This window comes from Protopterus annectens, chromosome 4.part0, assembly GCF_019279795.1.
Source record: "Protopterus annectens isolate FY-2018-M chromosome 4.part0, PAN1.0, whole genome shotgun sequence".
Classification (NCBI taxonomy): domain Eukaryota; kingdom Metazoa; phylum Chordata; order Ceratodontiformes; family Protopteridae; genus Protopterus; species Protopterus annectens.
This window is the reverse complement of record NC_056733.1, coordinates 715,165,557-715,188,756: the sequence shown is the minus strand read 5'-3', so window position 1 is coordinate 715,188,756 and position 23,200 is coordinate 715,165,557. Positions and strand designations below refer to the sequence as shown.

Sequence of the window (23,200 nt, the reverse complement as noted above, 5' to 3'; positions counted from 1 at the left end):
GTGCCCAAATCACTGTAAAATGTTCTTTATGGCCTTCTTGGCAAGCGGAGCTACTTGGTCTTCTTCTCTGAAGTCCTCATTTATTTGTCTATCCTACAGTATGTATCCTACAACCCATCTCAGGCACTTCACTGGGGCCCTCTCATATGCTTTCTCCAAGTGAAGAAATGTCCAGTTTAGACTCCGTTATCTCTAGCATCTCCTCACCTATTTGTCTCACTGCAAACATCAGGTGGGTTGTGCCGCACCCTGATCTAAATCCAAACAGCCCATCTCCCTTCTTAATTTGCATAACTGTGCATATTTATTTATCAGTCACCCTCTCCAGAACTGAGTGTGTGACAGGAGTTTTATACCTCTATACTGCCCACAGTTGTGAGTGTCCTCTTTGGTCTTGTACACCGGGGTTAGAATACTTATTCTCCAGTCCTCTAGTATACACCTTTATGTCCATACTGCTATGAGCCATTTATCTCCTAAGTCACCCAACATCTTGATCATATCTACCATGTTTTCCTCTGAGCCTGCTGCATTCCCTGACTTCATTTTCCTTAATACCATTCTTACTTTCCTATAGTGGGCTTCTACTTTTCTATAATCGTAGGCTGTTCTAGGGTAGTATAGCTGCTGTGGGGTCTTCTTCATGTATATACTGCTGGAAGTACTCCTTCTCTCTGCGTTTGATGTCCTGTGGATTGGTGTGCAGGTTGTTGCTGTCATCCCTTATGAAGGGTGACTGATGACTAGCTTTATCTTTCTTCATTTGCCTTGCAACTTGATAGAGTTTCCTTGTGCCATCTGCTGAGTCCCTTCTAATAAGCTGTAGAGTGCCTATGATGCCATGTTCTTTGCTATTGTAACTGCTCTCTTAGCCTCTTTGTTAGCCAAGTAATATTTTTTCTTAACCTGATCTGTCTTTTCTGTCTCCCACATTTTCCTGTGCTGCTTCTTTCTTTCTTTCTTTTGAAGACTTTCTGGACTTCTGCATTCCACCAACAGCTTTCTTTATATCTCCTATCCCTTTTTCTTTGCCTACACTCTGACATCAATCCCTGATAGGGAAGCCAATCTGTAGCCTGCAGTCCAAATATCTTCTTGGCCTCTTCCCATTATATTACCTTTTCCTCTCTAATTATTTACTCCCAGCACCTTGGTTCCTTTGTGAGCCTCCTCCAGTAAATCCCAGCCCCTTTTTGCCTGTTCTCTGTAACTCTAATCGCAGTCATCCCTATCAGCAAAATATAATTTCTCCATTTCTGTGTTGGCTTAGTTCTTAGTATATTTTCTGATATTTTGTAAATATAATATTCTGTATGACCATTATAGTCCATAAGGATCTGCATCCATGATCACACTCTTTCATTAATTCTTGAATTATCCCGTTTAATTCTTATCTCTTTCCACTATGAATTTTACCTTACTTCTTGTGTTATGCATTAGAGCCATAACTGTGTTGCTCTTAAATATCCCTTCAAGTCAGATGATCCTAAACCTCCTTGCTCTATTGGAAGGATTACCTTATCCCACTTGACTCTTGCCCTCTTCCCCTCCCAGATAAAAATCATTCAACTCTTTACTAATTACTATTCTCAAATTCTCCTCTGGTAGATAAAATATTCCTGGCCTATGTATAAAACTAAAGGGACTAAAACATTTTTGCTGCTTATATCTTGCTCTCCGTATCCATAATCAAGAGATTCCAGTTTCTCGGTTGTGGATTATCTGTTGTTTAGTCTCTTCTCACACATCCCTTTTTACTCCTATTGGACCACTCATGTGGACCAAGGCAGTTGTCATATCCTGTTCTGCCTGTCCTGATATGTACATTCAGGTCCAACATTAGCAGTGCCAACTCATGCTTTACTGCTGCTCTTGCAGCTGCTGTTTGAATGCATTCATTTCCTCACTATCACAACCCTGCTGTGGGGCATAGGTTGAGATTGTGAATGGTGTCCTATCATACGTATCAACTGTCCAGATTTTTGTAGAATGCCCAAATTCTTAACAGTAGTTTTTTTTTTGTCTATTCCTTATAAAATATGTTATATTATGGCAATCATTGAGGAATGAAGTTACAAAATATTCAGAGATATTTGAGCTTCAGACTTCATATCCTTTGGAAAATGCATAGTAATACAAAATCTGTGCTTCCAGCAAGTTTCCAAGAGCAATATTGAAAGTCTGTCTCTATTTTTGGGACTTTGTCCCCCCCACCCCCCCACCCCCATTATCATCTCTGTCCAAATTTCTTGTGCTAAGAGGTTGAAAAGGTATGTGCCCTATCCTACACTGGAGTCTAATTGTCATGAGGCTGACACAAATTTTGTTGACATCCCTTATTGTGTTCTGAAGGTTCTGTCGCTCTCACCAGAATGCCCACACAATTTGTAGTCTGTCCACCTCTGGATAGTAGACTCTGGATACCAAGCCAATGGATTTAATTTGCTGCTCCTTCCATCTTGTTTCCAGGATACAGAAGATGTCCAGCCATCAGGTCATCCCATTCCATGTCAATGAACCTCTGCAGTGTGCAGCAATTCTTAGTTCAAGATTGGTTTTATGCCCAGCTTTCACTCAGAGCTGTCCTATGTAATCCAACTAGACAAAGCAAAAAATATATATGGTAGCAGGATAAAGGTTGGTAAGACAAAAATAAGAATAAAATAAATGAAAAAATACCAAACCAACAGGCTAAAATCCAGGAACTTTAATAAATGTATCCAAAAGTGTGGTAAGCGCTTTCACAGTGACCACACTGCTTCATCAGACAACATTAACTAAGAAATACATGTCTTTTATATAAAGTGTGACCAATAAAAAGCCCTTAATTATGATGTCATCAAAAAGTTACAAAATGTTTAAAAGAACACATACTGCAGAAAACACATTCATATATCATGAATAAAAACAGCTATAAAAATGTATGCAAGCATATTGCACTTATAAAAATATATATAAAAATAAAACATATTATTTTTGTCTAAGTCTATGCCCTTTCAGGAAGGTTCCAGTGGAAAAAAAAACATTTAGAACAGGTGGTTTTTCTGCATTCAACAATAAAATCCACTTCTGTTCTATAGTTTCAGTGTGGTTTTTAAAATCACCTCCTCTTAAATTAGTGTCTAAAACTTGCAATACAAAGAACCTAAATGAGTGTGTGGTACCATGGCATAGTTGACTGAAAGAAAAATATACAAGGTTACACGTTTTGCAGTCAGATTGGTACATTTCCTTGCAGAAGTTGTTCAGCCTGTAAATTTATTTTTACCTGTCTGTCATACACACACCCAGTTTTAAGGTTCACAATTAATGTTGATTTTTATGCTGACTGCAAAACGTGTAACCTTGTATATTTTCCTTTCTGTCAACTATGTCATGCATTTTATGTTGGCAAGACAAGTAGACCCTTTAATAAGGATGGGGTCCTTGAACATCAGAGAGGCATAAAGAATAAAAAAGATAGTAATGCCTTAGCAGCACACATTATGTAATCACTGTGAAAGCGCTTACCACTCTTTTGGATACATCTATTAAAGTTCCTGGATTTTAGCCTGTTGGTTTGGTATTTCTTCATTTATTTTAACCCAACTAGATGTCTTGACTCAGGGGTGATGCACACTGGTCAATAGGTTTTATCATCTGCAACATTAGACAACATGGTCAAATCATCTAGAGCCAATTTTTACACCACCAAGTGGCTGGTACTGAAAAAGCTTGTAGTTCTGTGATCCACGTTCTCCTACTTGGGAAATACTGGACACCACAGTTGATGCCTTTTCCCCAATAGGCACCAAAAAGTTTGTGCTGCTGACCCCAGCTCCATTCTGGGTGGGAACATCTAGCATGTTTTTGATAGGTTGGTGGAACCCCTCAGAGACACGGTGAGATATGCAAACACCACAAAGGTATCGGGGAAATAATAAACAGATGTTAGATCAACTACTCCTTATATTCCAACAGGTTTATTGTATCACAAATGTATTGGTCAGAGATCAGGTTTAACCCTTGTTCCTTCTGTTTGAGAAACAAAGTTCTTAAGAATTATGGCAGTTCTTAATCTGATAAGGTATACCCTAGTGTATAAAGATTTTTTTTTTAATTCATGCAACTCACTAGCATTAAAATGTTGTACAATTATCAGTGGTATTTGTACATCTGATATCATATTTCTGTTGCCTAACTCTGTCTATCTCTGTTTATATAAGTCATACCAAAATGTATTAATATTGCTTGATTTTATCATTGTACACTTGTACTGCAGTCATGCCTGATCTTTTGCCCTCAAGGAAGAGATGGAGAGAGGGGTCACAGTTATTTTCTGTAATTAAGTGTAATGTAACATTTCTTTGCTTTTAGTTTATATTTGTGACAGTTGGGAATGTAATTTCTAAAACAACTGTGCAATTGCCTTGATAGTAATAACTTCACTCTTTGTGCATTCTGAATGTTTGCAGTTCCTGAAGACTTGCACTTTTGAAGAAGAGATTGCACTATGGAACAGATTTATTGATAATAAAGTTATGATCATGTGTGGCAAGGCCTTCAACTGTTGTGAGCCTGGGTGGTTTCGCATTATTTTTTCAGAAACAGCCAGCAAGTTGGAATTAGGTAAGTATTTTACTTCTGGGAGTAGATAGACATACATTACTAAATGTATAGATTTGCTTTATACCTTCAAGTGCTATAGTAGATGAATATCGGAATAATATCATGGCCCAATTCTGCAGCACTATACAATTTCCTTGGTCAGTTAAGTCATAATTGAAGTTCTAGACTACATGCTGTGATAACTATAAAACAATTCATCACAAGAAAAAAGGACTTGCCATTTACGGGAAGAGTAGTGCCAGTGGTGCAACCGGAAGTATGTTTGTCTTTGGTTCAGATGACTGTGGGTTCTAGTCCCACAGCAGCTAGATTGATGATGCCACAGTGCAGTGTATGGGGAGGTGCTGTACTACTAAATGCATCATCCTTCAGCTTGAAGTTAAACTAAGGCTTCATTTACCTGAGTTGGTAGTAGCTGATCCCACCACACCTATTGAAATGAGTAAGGGGAAGTTGGCTGATTCCTTGGCCAAATATCCCCCAGTCAGGTCAATGTTTCCTTGGATATCCACTGAAAAGAGACTGTTAGTGTAGTGGGACTAACTGGTAAACAATAGCCATACCTCTAAGTTTAAGATATCAGCACAAAGCTAAAAAATGATTAGGGGGTGGTAGAAAAATAGGATGTTTTTTGCAGCTAGCACTTTCTGTTGGATATGAAGTCTGAACTCAAATGTCCTTCATTCTTTAGTGAATTCAGTCCTCAATGATTTGCCAGATAATAACAAGTTTTAAAGAGAACAGGCCAAAAATATGAAACAAAAATCTGGAGATTCTGTGAAAATCTGGACAGTTGAGAGATATACTGATAGAAAGCTATCATTTGCATTACCTTATTTTATAGGGTATTGACAACTAAAAAAAGTAATTCATTAAAATACAAAAAAAAAAAAAGATTGTATTCCTGGTGGCCAGAACCCATAGCTGCCATGGAAAGGGCTGAAAATTAAACAGAGGAAAGGTTACCGTACATCTGTTAGATTTCTGTATGGGTTACTGATCACGGTTTTAAAATCAGGAAAATGTCAAATTAGCTGGTTGGTGATAAATGTGCATCTAAGGGATGGTTTTCCTAGAGGACAGGAATGGCACAACTGCAATTCATAGAACGAGCTCTTGAAGAGTAGTAGCAATTACAAAACAATGGCTCAGAATAAGATGCCTCAAGGTACGTGCATCAAGATCTTTTGAAAGAAAATAAAAAAGGACAAATAGCTATAAACTGGTTTCATATAGGTCGATACTGCAAGTAGTGGTAAATTGCCCAAGAGGGCACTGGAATTAACCTTTTTTTTTTTTTTTTGCTGTTGGAAACTTTGAACACCCCTGCACCCTACATGAAGGGGTCTACAACCCTATCCCTAAATTCCCTAAATTATAATCAACTTCAAGGTTAGCTCAATGCAGCAATGATAAAATATCAGATTTTTCAATCAGCAACAGGAAAATGCAGTTTGCAAGTCTAGGGATCATCTGCTGTGTAATTATCTGGCAGAGTCCTTAATCTTTCATCAGTATAACAGCACAACATTTATAAACCTCTTACTGCTATACCTCTCAACATCTTAGTACAAAAAATCTGAACAGAACCAAAAATAATGGAGGGACAGAGCCCCACAAATAGGGACAAATGCTAAATGTTGCTCTTACAAACTTAGAAAGTTGCCAGAATAATAGATTTTCCATTAGCGTGCATTTTCTGAAGGATATGAAGTCTGATACTCAACTGTCTGTCATTATTTACTGACTTCAATCTCCAGTGATTTGCCAGAAAAACCCACATTTTATTGGGAATGATCCAAAAATATAAGCCAAAAATCTGGACATTCTACGAAAATCTGGACTTTTGAGAGGTATGCTTACTGCGGGCATATAATAAATGTTGCATTCCTGTATACTCTAATAAATCTCAACACAGTATAGGATTTTCTGTAAAGAATAACATCTGTTCATTGAAAAAGGAAACTCTACTAAAACAATTTAGGATCCTAAATTAGAAGCCCCACTTACCGACAAAATATTTCTTTCTCCAAGCTGTTTAAACCTTAAGAGTTAGCATGTTGGGAGGGTTTAGGATCCACAGCACTTATCTATACCTTTGGATTGAGAATATCATAGTTTTCATTCCTAGTGAGCAGAATCCTACTCTTTGAGTTTCTGCAGATTTTGGGTGATGTACTAATGTAGCCTATTATAAAGTTATGCTTGTCATATGCCAAGATTAAAAAGGAAATACTTGCAATCACTGATAATGGAAATACTGATATTGGACATTAGACTAAAGCGAAATAGAACCTGACTGATAGGTTAGCAAAATGAAGTATATTGCCTAAAAAATAAACATTTGTAAAACAGAACACTTCCTGATGCTTGTTACCAAGTGATAAACTATTACCTAAGATATTCAAAGAAAACCTCCCAGAATGCCTTTAATTAATGTTTAGGAATCAGCGCTTGTTCATAATAACAGAAATAGTCTTGTATTGCTGGAATACGGTTACTTGTAGACTAACAAAAGATCAGAAAAAATATTATTCTCATATGGTTAACCATACAGGGCATATATAGTATTGGAGTTTTCAGGTATACCTTTCCTAAAATGCAGTTAGCATGTCTCTTCTTTACTTTTTGGGCATTCTTTTTTTTGTATAGTTTTATTTTAAGAATTTCCACTTCTTTTCAATTAAACCACTGGAAATGCCAACGTTTAGCAGCAGAAACACAGAACTGGTATAGAATGCTTATTCCAAGATAAATGAACATGAGTTAATTAATTATCTCACTGAATTTTGCTTGAATACAGGCAAACAAGGACATGGTGAATATAACTCATGAAAGTAGACTTTTGGGGCATTCTTTGCCATTTACTTCAACCTTTATTGTCACTTTGTATGCAGATCATGACAGAAGGTCTAGGTCCTTGTTCATACTTAATAGTGTTTGCTCAGGCATGCTGGGGATTCACAAAGAACCCCATTGTTGTTAGTAAGAGCTGTAGCCAAAAGAGGCTGTTTACATAACGTGGGAACATGAGATTCAGTGACATTAGCTCCAATGAGGACAGAACTCATTATCAGCTAATTTGCATGTCTCTAAAGCACCTCTGACTACTACTAATCAGCACTTTCCTGTGATAGTTAACACTGGTGGCCCATGCTTCTTATTGGCACAAGGCATCCCTCATTCACTCTCCTGTGTACACATGCACACATTCAAACACACACACATGCACACATACACACATGCATACACACAAAACCAACATACCTCTTACCTGTCCCTGACATGACATAAAATCCCTGATGTAGCCTCTCATGTTTCCCTTCCCCAGTACAGCATAGATTATTATATTCAGTGAATAAGTGTCCTAATATGGCTTATAATGTATAATAAACCTAAACTGTTATGTCATTTAAAACTGTATCTCAATACATGTTATTATTTCAATGTATGTAATTATTTCATGTATGGCTGCATCTCAATGCATGTCTATTCAATGTATGTAATTATTTCATGTATAACTGCATCTCAATGTTTATTCAATGTATGTAATTATTTCATGTATAGCTACATTTCAATGCATGTTTACTATGTTCTAATGTTGTTAGTGTGCCTTATCTTGTATGTATGCCTAAGTTACTTGTTAACTGGAGCTTTTCTCCCCGGGCCTCCGCTGAAAATGGACATGTATCCAGTCGGACTTTCCCGATTAACAAATTTAAAATAAATAAATAAAATAAAATAAATGTGTTCCTCTCAACTTTGTCCCAAAGTCTACACCCACGTGGATACACCACCAGCCCTCTCAACTGTGTCTAATTTTACAAGCCACTCTTGCTGTTGCCTCCTATATGTGCTGTGTATCTCAAACTCCATGGGCCTTTCTAATTAATGAGCATTGCCAGACATTAGACTTTCATACTTATTATGTAAAAAAACACCCTCTAAAAAGCTTGTGGGTTAGCACAGATGATTAAGGCTTCAATTTGCTATATCAAGAGTGCAGAATTTGAATCTTACTTTATTTAACATTTGTGTACCGGTAAAGTCTGACTTGGAATGAAGCCAAATTTCAGCAGAGGCCCAAGGAAAAATGCTCTAGATGCATGTCTTTGCAACATGGGAGGAAACCCACACAAACACAGGGAGGAGATGCATATACCACACAGAAGGCACCCCAGCTGAGAGTCAAACCAGAGAATCTCTTGCTGGGAGGTGACAATGCTACAGCTGCACCACTGCACCATCCAACTTCAACTTTTACACCACTTTAACACCACTTTAACTTTTTATTATTATTACTCACACTAATATAATATGTCAAGAGTGTCTGCGGTAATCTAATGGAAGCAGGGAGAGCAACGTCTTTGCTCTAGAGCTGTCTGCAAGTGCTGAGAGTATCGGGTTAGAAGTTTTGTAGGAGCCTTGAAGGCATAATGTAAAGTGAGTATCCTTAATGTCTACTGGTCCCTCCAATGTCCTTAGTATTGCAAACTTTTCTATTAATTTGAACATGCCGTTAAGGCATGATGAAAAGAGAGTATCTCTGGTGTCTACAGACCTCCCAACTTCCTTAGTGAGCAAACTGTTCTGTTACTTGGTACGTGCCTTTAAGGCATGATGTAAAGAGAGTATCCCTGGTGTCTAGTCCTCACTCCCACCCAGTGTTGCTGAATTTGCTCATTAGACTAGGGAGTTTGGTATAACAGCCGCCCACCCCCTCCACACACACAGTACACCTCACCTGATTGCACTTGTGATGAACACACATACAAAAACACAATCCTATCCTACCTGTCTCATAAATAACCCCCATTACTGCAACCTCCCATGTAGACATACAGCATAGCTCTCAACTCTCTAGCTTTTTACAGAATGTCCAGATTTTTGACACATATTTTTGTTCCTCATAATTGCTGTTTTTCTGGCAAATCAGAGGACTGAAATAAGAAAATAATAACAGATATTTGAGGTTTAGACTTTACACTCTTCTGAAAGTCATGATATTGGAAAACATTTTATTCTATCAGTTTTATAAGTTTATAAGAGCAATATTTAAAGATTGTCCCTATTTTTAAATGCTTGTCCCCTCATTATTTATAGCTTTGTCCATATTTCTTGTGCTAAGAGATTGAGAGGTATAAAATGCACTCACATATTTACTCACAGATGCAGCCACACACATAGAAGACACAGGTGCACAAACCCTAACATACTCGTCTGCTAACCTCCTTGACATTTACTAATAACACCAGCAGGTGAACATGAGCTTTTTTGGGCATGTTCATTAATGCAGGTGGCCAATGTATCTTATGCATCCAACTGATTCTTAGAATCACTCAGCTGTATAAATGTCATACACAGGCATTTCTGGTGGAGAGCTCATGGCTAATTGTCATAAGTTGCTCCCCTGGAATACCTCATTAACATTTAGTATGGCTGCAGAGACAGCCTGCTATTTTGCTACATATCTTTGTGCTAAATCTGCATGGCAGAACTGTCTCAGAAATAGAAATGGTTACAGTGAGTTGTATACCTCACAGTAACATTTCTGAATGTGGCCTATTGTTAAAAAAGTCCAAACAGTAAAAACTCATGAGGCACCAAACTGAGATCCAAACACTAAATAAAGTCCACAAATAGAAAGAAAAGGCAGGAACTCAACCATCCATGTATTTTATTGAAGTAAAAAAAATGTCACAGTGAAAATTGCAAAGCTTTCAAGTCACACCAACTCTTTTTCAATGCTATACGAGCCATTCATTCCATTCAACATTTATAGTAGCAGCCAACAATTAGTCACATGACCAATTTAAAAAACTTTGCAAAATATTAAATCAACAGTCCATAAAAATCTTATAAAACGTAAAAAAACATAAAAAAATGATGTTACAAAGCATATATAATATCCACACAAATTCTCTCTTCAGTTCAAATATAGGTTTTATACTATTTCTTGTATTCAGCCCTGGAGATTTATCTGCCCTAAAATAGTCCAATTGTATCCTGCAGCTTCTGTTTTTATCCTGCCTTTTCTTTCTATTTATTGTTAAAAATTTGAAAGCTTCCTTATAATCTGTTATCAATCTTCTATGCATTGGTTTAGATATCAGTTTAGCAGAATTATATAGCAACAGTTTAACCTTTACAACCCCATGATCACGGCACATTAACAGTTGTAAAACTTGACATGAAGCAACAGTAATTTATTTAGGAACATGAACAATGTCTAGCATGTTCCATTCCTTAGTAATGTCTTTTGACTTTTCCCGGTTAGAGGTCACCACAGCAGAAATCCGGTCTGCTTATGATTGGCAATAGATTTTTATGGTGCCAGCCCAACATCCAACCTTCAAAGAAGGCACACCCATTCATGCACACACCTACCTGCATGTCTTTAATGTCACTTGACCACGGGGAGGACATGCAGACTCCATACAGCAGGCACTCCAGCTGAGTATCAAACCAGAGAGCCTCTTGCTGTGAGGTGACAATGCTAACCACTGCACCATAATCTGAAGCAAGTGTTGTTCATGGACCTATGTTGCTCAATCAATAACAAATTTTAAAATGAATGAATATGTTTATAATCTACAAGTGAAAACCCAAGTAGGATGAAAACCAAAACTAGAATTGCTAAGGTGGAAATACAGTGATAAATGTTAAAAATAAAAAGCACTGATGCTACGGGGATCTGTTAAAGTGTGACATCTAAATAGGAAAACATTTAGTTTGAATGTGTAAGAGTGCACTCAAGGGAAGTGTCCTGTTTGAAAAACAATTGTACTCTTACTTGTGGAGCCATCAGAAATAGATCATATACACTTGCTGAACCATGTGCTTTTTACACTTACAAGTAAGTGCAGAACAAAGTTGTGTTTAATAAATGAATTAACAACAAATAATAAACAAAACAATTTAAAAATTAATAAAAAACTGTTGTGAAGTTAATCCTGCATGAATGCACCTAAACGTTACAAGCCACCACGAATGGTTCTAAAGTGAAATGATGCAACTAATCTTACTGTTTGGAAGTGAAATAATGTACCTAGTTGCCCAGATTGGTTACTAAACCTTTACATGTACCTTAAAATCAGAAGGGCTTATACATTCATCTTAAATATTTTCCTGTTTAGATGCCACACTTTAACAAATCCCCATGGCATCAGTGCTTTTTATTTTTAACATTTATCGCTAGATTTCCATCTTGGCAATTATAATATTGGTTTTCATCTTACTTAGGGTTTCACTTCTAAATTTATAGGATTAGAGGAAGTTACTAAGCTAACAGCCCTATGGCCCTTACAAGCCTAGCCAAGTTCTACCCTTATTTCCATGATCAGCACCTATTGCCCTTGTCCAAGAGGGACACAGGTGGAAACCCTGGGGTGAATTTACGGTTACCCATCCAATTGCCCAGATTGCGTTTGAAGAGGGCCGATGAGGTGCTCTGTTTGTAGGAGTCTATTCCAAAGGTGTGGTAACCTCTGGGAGAAAAATCTGTCCCTCCAGCAGGTTCTATTAATGTCACATACCAGATTAAGGTCTTTAGAGCGAGTAACACATGTACCATTTGACTTGCAGATATGCACCATTTCCAGTAAAGCAGGGTCTGATATCACCTTATATGCAAGGCAGAGATCGCCTCTGAGTAGTCTGTATGAAGCAGAATAAAGTGACAGTGATTTCAGATGATCCACATATGACAGATGCTGAAGACCTTGAATTTTCCTTGTGAGGAATCTTTCTGGTCTCTCCAATTGCTGCAGGTGCTTGGAAAGGGACATACTAAAAGGGGCATTCTTCTCAATTATTGGCCTAATGAGGGAAGAGTACAGGGAGGTTTTAACTTATTTTTTTTTCTGGAGGCAATGCCCTTACTTATGAGATGAGCAATATGGAATGCCCTTCTTAGCACTGTGGAAACATCATGATCAAAGGTAAGGTTGCTGTCAACCTGTGTGCCAAGGTCTCTCACCACTGAGTGCATACTTAGGGTGTTGCTATTTTATGTGGTAGTTAGTAGGAGCATTGTTCTTACTGAAAGGGATGATAATATATTTTTTGCATTGAGTTTAAGGCCATGACTTTGGCACCAATCATTTGTTTGTGTAAGATCCTCTTGTAGGATGTTGACATCATTTGGAGATTCTATGAATGCTCCCAATTTCCAGTCATCAGCAAACTTTGTCAGCCACAGACCTTTAGTTTTTGCTCATACTTCAAAGAAATAGATTCCAAACAGTAGCAGTCCCAGGACTGATCCCTGTGCAACGCCACTTGTTACAGGTCTGCTGTTGGAGGAGGTTTTCCATATTTTGACTATATGTGTTCTATCAGCGAGCCAGTTAGTGACCCATCTAATGATATGATGGGTTGATACCTAGCTGGGTGACTTTGTCAATGATGCCTGAGTTGGGAATAGTGTCAAAAGCCTTGGCTAAGTGTAGGGAGGCCATATGCACAGATTTCTCCTTGTCTAGGGCCTTGATGAAGAAGTCCACCAGGTTTAACAGGCATGATCTCCCCTTGACAAATCCAAGCTGAGTAGGGTCAAGTGTTTGGATATAACTTATATCTTTGTTGATAAGGTCCATGATGATTCTCTCCATTGCCTTGCAAGTAAGGCTAGTCAGGCTAATAGGTCTATTTCTCAGGGTGAGTGGAAGCACCACCATTATGCAAGGGAATAATGGTGACCATTTTCCATTCAGATGGGATGAAGCCGGTGCTTAGACTATGATTGAAAAGAGTACACAATGATGTTGCTAATTCTTTTTGGAGCCCATGTAAGATGCAGCATGGGATGTTATCAGGCCCCATAGATGCTATTTTTTGGCCTTATAGAGAGAGTTTACAACTTGATCTTTAGAGATACAAGGTAGGGAACAGGTGGTAGGGATGCCATGGGGTACATGTGGTGTGGAGAAGGGTGTGAAGTTTTTACAGAACCTGTCATCCAACAGGTTAGTTATGTTCACAGGCTCAGTATATGCGGTATCAATAACTATTAGTTCGGCACAAATATGGGCCTTTCCTTTTAGGTTATGTATGTAACTAAAGAATACCTTATGGTTGTCCTTAGTTGAGAAAGCTAATTTGGATTCGTAGTTTCCTATGAAGGACTTCAGGAAGTCTTATATGCTTGTTTAAGCTGAGGAGAGAATGTTTCTAATTTAGGGCACACTCCCTCTTTGTCTTAGACTGCAATTTCTTCCTTTTATTGTAAAGCTTGTTAATGTCAGTTGTCCACCAAGCAGGTTTGCTCTTCTTTGAGGAACACATGTTTATTCATTTTATAATTTGTTATTGACAAACTAACCTGACAAAGTATTTATATGATACGAAAACAGTCTTTGTTAAAAGTAGTCTAGTTTATATTTATTAATATTTATGCTGATAAATGTCTAGTGGTAGATCTTTTTGGTAGTTAGCTAAGCTAATGATTTTGTTAGTTTCTTAATTAATATAGTTTGGATTATTTGGTTAGCCTATATAAAATAAGCTGGTCTTATATTGTAATTTGCCTCTAGCTTTTTAGTTTTAGTTTAGGTTTTAGGTAGCACAGTCTCTGATTACACTATGGTATAAAGGGGGAAGGGGGACTTGGTTAAAGGAATGATTATAATGCTTTTATTACTCTTAACTGAACCACCCTCTTTCACCACTCCCTTGCAACAAATAACCTGAATATATATAAACAAGGAATATTTTTGATGTTTTTCTTTACACTCAGCTAGGATTGGTTGTGTCTGTATTTCAATAAAGGATATTCTGTTTTTAACTCATCTGTGGACTCATCACCATCATCATCAGCCCCCCTTTTCCCATTTTCTACATGAAGTCGGGGTATTGTGCTAACTGTCACCATCTCTTTAGATTCATAGCCACACCCCTATCTTCTTTAACACTCATGCCTGACTGTCGCAGATCTTCTTTCACACAATCCATTCACCTCTTTGCTGGATGTCCTAGTTTCCTCTTACCTTCTTCCTGTCTGTCCCAGATCTTCTTCATCAGATTGTCTTCTGCTTTTCTGCAAGTATCCAGACCACTGAAATCTGCTCTCTTTGATCCTGTCTGCAACTGGGGCTACTTTAGCTTCTGCTCTTATGACCTTGTTTCTTCATCTGTCCCACAGTGTGCATCCTACCACCCTTCTCAGGAACTTCATTTGCATCACATCTAGCTTCATCATCTGCTCTGCCTTTACTGCCCAGGTTTCTGTACCATACAATAGTACTGGTTGCATCCCTGTCTTGTACACCTTACTTTTCAACTTCTTTGGCATTCTTCTGTCATACACTACATCTGAGACTCTATTCCAGTTGGCTGCAGCCCCTCTGATTCTAGCTTTGGCCTCTTCATTCAGACTTCCCTTCTCCTCAACAACCCCTCCCAGATGCTTGAAGCTGTTAACCTGTTCAACTATTTTCCCTTCTATCTCAATTCTCAGCTTCTTCTTATTTCCCCAGTTTGCTGCCATCACTGTCGACTACTTATCATATTTAAATCATGCAGAACGTCAGAATACAATATGGTGAAGAACATTTGGGGCAGACAGGAAGAATGCAAGAGGAAATGAGGGAATTAAAAAAAAAGGTGGATGGATTTTGTGAGAAGAGTTGTGACAGTCAGGCATAACTGTTGAAGAAGGTAGGAGAGTGGTAATGAATAGAGAGAGACATGGTGGCAATTGACACAACACCTCATTCCCCATGGAGAAAAATGGGAGAAAGGGGTTTATGATGATTATGATAATTTAAGGTACAATCTGATGAGCATCCCTGATGTATAACATTCCTCCCAATCCATGTCATCTTTCTTCTTCCTTTTTAAGTTCCTTTAAGACATGATCTGAAGAGTATCCCAGGTGTCTAGTGTTCCTTACCACTCAATTTTGCATGCACAACTTGACACACACAGACATTGACACGTTTATGCATACACACACACACACACACACATGCACACACACACACACACACACACACACACACACACACACACACACACACACGGATCTACCCTACCTCCCTCAAAACTAATCACCCCCTACTACAACATCCCCAGCAGACAGACATTCTCACATAGACTGATACATGTAGTCCCAAGCATATGCGCACATGTAGACACACCCCACCACTACCTGCCTAGAAAATTCCCAGGCACTTCCCTCTTCTGCAATGAGTGAACACAAGCTTTTGGCCATGTTCATTAACATGACTATATATGTTCATTTATGCAGCTGTAAATACCTTACTGCAGGGATTTCTATAGAGGAGCAAATGACAAATTAGCATATTCCTCTTCCCTGGAATGAAACATTAGCATTTAGCTTAGCTGTGGAGACAGCCCATTGCAGAACTGCATGTCTTTGTGCTAAAACACAGAGGTAGGGCTTTCTCTAAATCCCAAATGGTTATTGAGAGGTGTACAACTTGTATGCACCTCTACATAACCTTTCTGAATTCCCCTTTTTTTAGAATATGAAAGAAATGAACAGTTATGGAGAAGTTTTCAGATGGAAGATGAATGGGAAGGTTTTAAAAATATAACAATGGATATCATGTTTTATGGAAAATATGAGAAAATAAAAAAATGTGAAATTGAAAAATGGGGCAAAATATTGTTTGTAGCAATCTGATGATTGTGGAAAAGAAAATGTAAATGATTGCTGTATAACAAAAATAGAGATGAGGAAACATTAAAGGTGGAGGAGTGTCCATATTCACCAAGGATATTCACACCTCCAGGCTAGCTGCCCAACACAATGCATCTGAAATCCTCCAGGTGCAACTAACACTAGGTAAGACTACAATCCAAATTGTAGCTTGCTACAGATCCCCCACCATGCCCCAAGATTCTCACTACACCTTTCTAAACATACTGGAAAATATTAAGATACAAACAAACACCCTAATACTGGGTGATTTCAACTATGCTGCCATTAGCTGGGAAAACTTCTCGGGTACCAACACCTTTTCCCAACGGTTCTTGGAATTCATAAATTCCAGTACCCTGGATCAACTAATCCATTGTTCCACCAGGGGCTCCAATATCCTAGACCTGGTCATTACCAACATGGGAGATAGATGCTCCACACCAGTGGTCACCCCCTCATTGGTCAGGTCTGACCATAAACTAATCACCCTTGACATCCACATCCCACCTCCAACCCCCAGTAAGAAAAACTCTGTAAAAAAAACTTCTCCAAAGCCAACTTCATGCTACTCAAGTCAGAAGTGACAAACATCATGACACCCATGCAGACGGGAGCTGAAAGTTCGATTGCTGAATCCTAAACTAAGGCAATGTATGAGCACATCCACTCATGCATGAATCTTGCCATCCCAAATATAACCAATATGCTCTCCTCCAAAAAAAGGAAGCCAATCTGGTGGTTCGCTGCTATAAACAAACTATACAACAGAAGGATGAAACTGTTGCAGAAAAGAGGAAAATCCCAGGATGCAAAAAACTCCCTTACCAGCATCAGTAAGAAGCCGCGATCCCTCATAAAATCCTCCAAAGCAAGTTACAAAAATAAAATTGCTAAAGATTCCAAAGACAACCACAAGGCATTCTATAGTTATGTCAATAATCTAAATGGCAATGCTCAGATCTGCTCTGAGCTACAACAGAATGGCATTAAATACTCTGATCCCAAGGATATTGCCAATATCCTGGCATATTGATTTAGTGCCAACTTCACCCCCCTCTCACCCCCTAAAGGGCCCATCTCAATACTAAAAGATTGCCAAATTCCAGTAAACACGGCCACACAGGTAGAAACCGCACTCTCCAAAGCTAAGAATACAGCATCCATGGGACCATATGACATCCCGGGCTGTGTACTACATGAACTACAAAATGAACTAGCACCTCACCTAAGTGTCATGTTTAATCATAGCCTCACCTCAGGCTTTGTGCCCACTGAGTGGTGCACAGCTAGTTATCCCACTCCACAAAGGGGGATCCACCTTGGATCCTAAGAACTACAGTCCCATCAGTCGGACGAGCCTGATCTGCAAGGGCATAGAACGCATTATCATAGAACTTATAAACAAAGACATTGGCAACCTTCAAACACTGGACACCACCCAATTTGGGTTGGTGAAGGGCTGATCTTGTCTACTGAACCTGATTGACTTCTTTGAATCAGTCTCCAGAGCTGTGGATGAGGGTAAGGAGGTCCACACAGCATATCTTGACCTCGCCAAGGCCTTTTACACCATTCCCCACTCTGGAATCATAGATAAACTTATTAAGCTGGACATAAATCCCTATGTCACTCGATGGGTTGCCAACTGGCTTACTTACAGAACCCAGACTGTAAAAGTAGCCGACTCCAAATCCAGCTCCAGACAGGTGACAAGTGAAGTACCTCAGGGTTCAGTCCTGGGACCGCTCTTGTTTAGCATCTACTTCTCTGAAGTACAGGCCAACACTAAGGGACACTGGCTAACAAAGTTTGCAGATGACTGCAAACTGGGAGCCATTATTGAATACCCAAATGATGTGGATATTCTACAAAAGGGCCTTACAGAAACAGATGCTTGGAACCAGAGCCATGGACTCAAGCTTAATGCCAAGAAATGTATAGTTATCCCCTTTGGGAAAAACCATGTACCCATGAATTACCACATAGGTTGCAGTACACTAAATGCCAAAACTGTGATGACAGACTTAGGGACACAGGGGGACAGTGCTCTCACCTTCAATAACCACATTGCCACAACAGTCAGGAAATCCTTCTATGTGCACACCTCATCACTAAGGGCTTTTCAACCAGAAAAAAGGAGGTCATTATCCCACTGTACTCATCCCTAATTAGACCCATTATAGAGTACAACGCCCCTTTGGTATGCACCTCACAAGTCATCTGCAACAGCTGGAAAGGCCACAGAAATACCTCACTAAAAAAATCACAGGAGGGATAGGTTCCTGACCTATAGACACCCCATACTCTGGAATAGACTGCCCATACATGTCAAGCAGAGCACCTCCTTGGCCCTCTTCAAAAGGAACCTTGACAATTGGATGGGAGATAGGAAATTCACCCCGGAGATCACGTCAGTCGTCCTGCTAGACAGGGATCCAGGGAAGTAAATATTGTGGGAAGAAATATCCAGGGAATTGTTATGACTAGGCTTGTATAAGCCCTAGGGCCAATAGCCTAGTACTAACCTATGAACCTATGAAAATGTGGGTGATGAAATGAAGAGATGACTGTGGATGAATGGATGGGGATAGATAAACACATTTTGAAAAATTGTTGATGTTGACAAAAAAAATCTGATTTTTTCTGATTTTTTTTTTAAATGATAAAAATGGAGATTTTTTTTGAGGCATAGATTATTGGTGATGAAAATTATAGCTGGAGATGACAAGATGTATGTTATGAATATGAATGTGCAAATAAAGCAAAGAAGTGTCAATAAGTAAAGATGTTAAGAAAGCAATTCCTACTCTTTTATTGTTAAGTTATTTGAGTGCTTTTATATCCACCTGAGCTGTCACCAGCTCAGGCAGATAAAGCCTCAGTTTTATTACTTATCTGGTGTTTGACACATTAAGGAGTGTGACACCACCCCTTATGCTGCACCGTAGCATTACTAACAGAAAATCATTATGCACACCTGAGGTGGGATTAGAACCTACAGTTCTATGATCGTCTTACACATGCAATAAGTGTGTGATCTGTTGAGCCACTGACACAGGTTATTACAGTACAGTGGATATAAAAAGTGTACATACCCCTGTTAAAATGCCAGGTTTTTGTGATATAAAAAAAATGAGACCACAATAAATCATTTCAAAACTTTTCCCACCTTTAATGTGACCTATAACCTGTACAGTTCAATTGAAAAACAAACAAAACTGTTAGGGGAATAAATATAAAAAATAAAAAATGTACACTAAGCTGGTTGCATAAGTGTGCGCGTCTTTAAACTAATACTTTGTTGAAGCACCTTTTGATTTAATTATAGCATTCAGTCTTCTTGGGTACACACCTGCTATCAATTGAAGAGATTCTGGGCCGAATTCACGATGGCTTGCACGGAGTCTAAGAGTAGAGTAAGACTCCATGCAGCCATCATGTCCGACGAGCGATCCAGGAACAGCCTGTAGGGGCGTGTAAGAGAGCTCCTAAAATGGCTCTTACACGGACAGGGCTGGGACATGCAAATCACCTCAATTGCAGGCAAAAGGCATGCAAATGAAGTAGATTTGCAATTCAGGAAACCCGAACCTGTCCGAGTAAGAGCAGTGTTATTTGCAGAAATGTACTCAGTTGACAACTGAGTACCGTTCTGCAAATAGCAAAACGGAGCAGTGATAGCTCCAAATAAAGGTTGCATCCAGCGCAGGAAGCATACCAATGGGCAAATATACAGCCATTGGAAATGTTCCCTGATGCAAAATTAAAATAAAAAAAATTTTTTTACGCCGATTTCCGATGTTTAACCGTAGCACAGTGCCGCGCAAACGGGCTGTGCTCTAAAAACCAGAATACTAAAAATTATAACCCACAAATGTGGATTTTATTGAAATTGTTAATGTACAATGCAAGGGAATGGCAGGCTGAAGACAACATGGCCACCGAGTAGAGGTTGCTAAGGGGGGAAGCTCAGTCTTAGACATGTAACCAAGCATTAGTAGGCAATCCTATGTAAATGAGTCTTAGGATAGTGAATCGCTAGTTTACATAGCAAATGAGCACAGTCAGTGGAGTGTAGGAGTAGGATATGGGGAGTAACAGAGTAGAAGATAGGTGACATCATGAGGGGGGTATGTTCGAAAGAAGTGAAGCTCATTGGAGCAGAGTGGCATGTGTCCACTGTCAGTTAGACATCATGGAAAGAGGTGCGTCAACAGGTAGGCTAGGGAAAGCCAAGAAATGGAAGGTGTATACCGTGGATAACACCAAAGATTCATGCTGAGCATGCATGCACGCGTGCATGCGCGTGTAAACGTGAGTAAGACAGAGTGCATGCGTGTAAGCATGAGTGCGCGTGTTTAAGCCGGAGTAAGCATGTATAAGGCTGTGTAAAGAGTTATAAGCGCGTTTGTGCTGGTGTGCGTGCGTTTTAACCTGAATAAGCAACTTTTAGTCCATGTAAGCATGTGTGCGTGCGTGTTAGCTGCTGTGAGCATGTTTGTGCTTGTGTGCTCGGCGCTCCCCCCTGAGGAAACAGAAAGGAAAAAGGAAGCACAACAAACAGTAGGAAGCTACCAGGGAGTACTAGCAGAGCTAGCAGGTGAAAACAATCAGAATCAGGCAATTACACAGGCAGTACACTAACCCAGCCCAGCCTAGCACTTAAAACTCTGCCAACAACAGTCCATTATGTTTCTCACAACAGACTCTGCAGTAAGCTAATAGAAGTGAAAACTGAAAAAGCTTTACTGAGACAAAGAAATGTTAGGGGCTGCCATTGCTGTTATAAGGCGACATATGCAACATGCTGAGGGTGGTGGCAATGGAAATGCTGCTGGACAACCCGCAGTGAGGAGATGGAGAAGAGGGTACAGGCCCAGGGTAACCTACCAGGGGCTACATGAGCTGGTGATTGTGGTGCGCTATAGAGTGGACAGAGACCTCCTGCAGCAAATTGTTGAGCTGTGCAGGCCATGCCTCACACACAGAATCAACAGGGGGGAACCCATCCCAGTGGAAACCAAGGTATGTGTTGGCCTAAGAATATTAGCAACAGGTACCTTCTAGAGACCAACTGGTGATATGATGGGGATATCACAGGCATCAGCATCCAGGGTACTACACCAGTTCCTGGATGCCATGTCAGCACATGTCAGTGATCATGTATATTTCCCCAATTCCCATGAGGTATTGGCCAGCAATATGCGTCTCTTCCAGCAAATAGCGGAATACCCTGAGGTAGTGGGTGCAATAGATTGCACGCACATATGCATCAAAGCACCAGCCGGTGAGCAGGGTAGGGTCTACTTTAACCACAAGGGCTTCCCCTCCATCAGCTGCCAGGTTGTGTGTGATGCCCAGGGCATAATACTGAATGTGTGTGCAGGCTGCCCTGGAAGCTACCATGATTCCCATATCTGGCATCTGACGCAGCTGTACCAGACATTTGCCAATGGGGACATCCCACATCGTCACCTAGTGGGGGATGCTGGCTATGCACTGGAGCCGTGGCTGATGACACCCATCAGAAACGCACACACACCTGAACAGGAACGCCATAATGAGGCACACGCACAAACACGTAATGTAATAGAGCGTGTGTTTGGGCTGCTCAAGTCACGGTTCCGGTGCCTGGATACATCTGGTGGAGCCTTGCAGTACTCACCAACTACATGTACCCAAATTGTCATGGCATGTGCTATGCTACATAATATGATCCTGCGAAAACAGCTGCAGCAGGACCAGCATAGGCCTGGGCCAAACAGCCCCCCACCATTGCCAAGGCCATCACAGGCAGAGCATGACTCGGAGGAGGAACAACCTGAGCCTGCCCCAGTAGGCAGAAGGAGGTGTGCCCAGTATGCTTTGGCCTTGGCAAAGAGGCAACGCATAGCACATACACTGGCTCAGTAGGAACTCTGGAAATGATACCCCTCTCCGACTCGCACATAAAGTAAAAGGGATGCCTAAGTTGACACTACCTGCTTCCAAACATGTGCAGGGAGTGTAGTATGTGCATCTGAAATAGGCAGCCCTGCAGCACCACCTAAGGCATGAATGCCATGTGTTAAGCAATATAAAGCAGTGCTAAACAGCAATTACCACCATGTAGTAAATGCAAACAAAATCGCACACACCAACTAGCACAACTGTGGTCAATGTTCAGTAATATTGGGCAACGTCCAGCAATTTTGGTGAATATTGAGCAATGTCGGACAAGCCTGGTCTAAGTAGGGCATAGCTGAACAAAAGCCAACATGCTCATATTTGCTTAACAGGCCCTTAAGCAGTCTGGTCTGCTCAGTATGAAAATATAAAGCAGTGATGGGCCTCGAACCCAGGATAATGTGCATTATAGCCAAAGTACTGAACCACTAAACCATAACAGTATTGCGGTAGTCCACCTGTATGATGGAATGTTGATAAGTTTATGCAAAGTATTCCATGGAAACACTGCAGGCACAGCATAATCCTTGTTGAGTTATGACACAAAGGTGAGTCCTGCAGTGAGAGCAGAACCTGACTTCCAACACACACAGTATAAATGTTAATATTGGTCATGTTCGCACACATCAGCAAATTTAGTGGACCTCAGATAGCAACATACTGAAGGTTCACACTGGGCATGCTCACTCACTTGAATAAATGGGACAAATGTCAGGCAACAAAACATGTAATGTCAGAACTGGGCATGCTCACACACTTAGACTATGTCTGAGTACAGCAGTGGGCCACGCATATTTGGCAGTTGCATGTGTTAACCCAGGAACTTGTCACTATACAGCAATCCACCCTGTGCACACAGTTATATGACAACAGACACATCTATAATATAGTGGAGCCCTGACATAATCAAATATGTTCTGCAGATACTGAAGTTCTTCATGGAAACTGGTAAAGCAAAGATGATAAAGACCTGCAAACAGT

General features: G+C 39.9%; 1 protein-coding gene across 2 annotated transcripts in view; it reads left to right on the top strand.

Moving 5' to 3' along the window:
- Nucleotides 1–23,200, top strand: part of LOC122800138 (1-aminocyclopropane-1-carboxylate synthase-like protein 1) — a 505,362-nt gene that overhangs the window by 446,911 nt on the left and 35,251 nt on the right. For both annotated transcript variants that reach the window (XM_044069656.1, XM_044069657.1), the window contains exon 14: nucleotides 4,455–4,608. In XM_044069656.1, coding sequence (XP_043925591.1) covers nucleotides 4,455–4,608 — 154 coding nt within the window. The remainder of the gene's footprint in view (nucleotides 1–4,454; nucleotides 4,609–23,200) is intronic.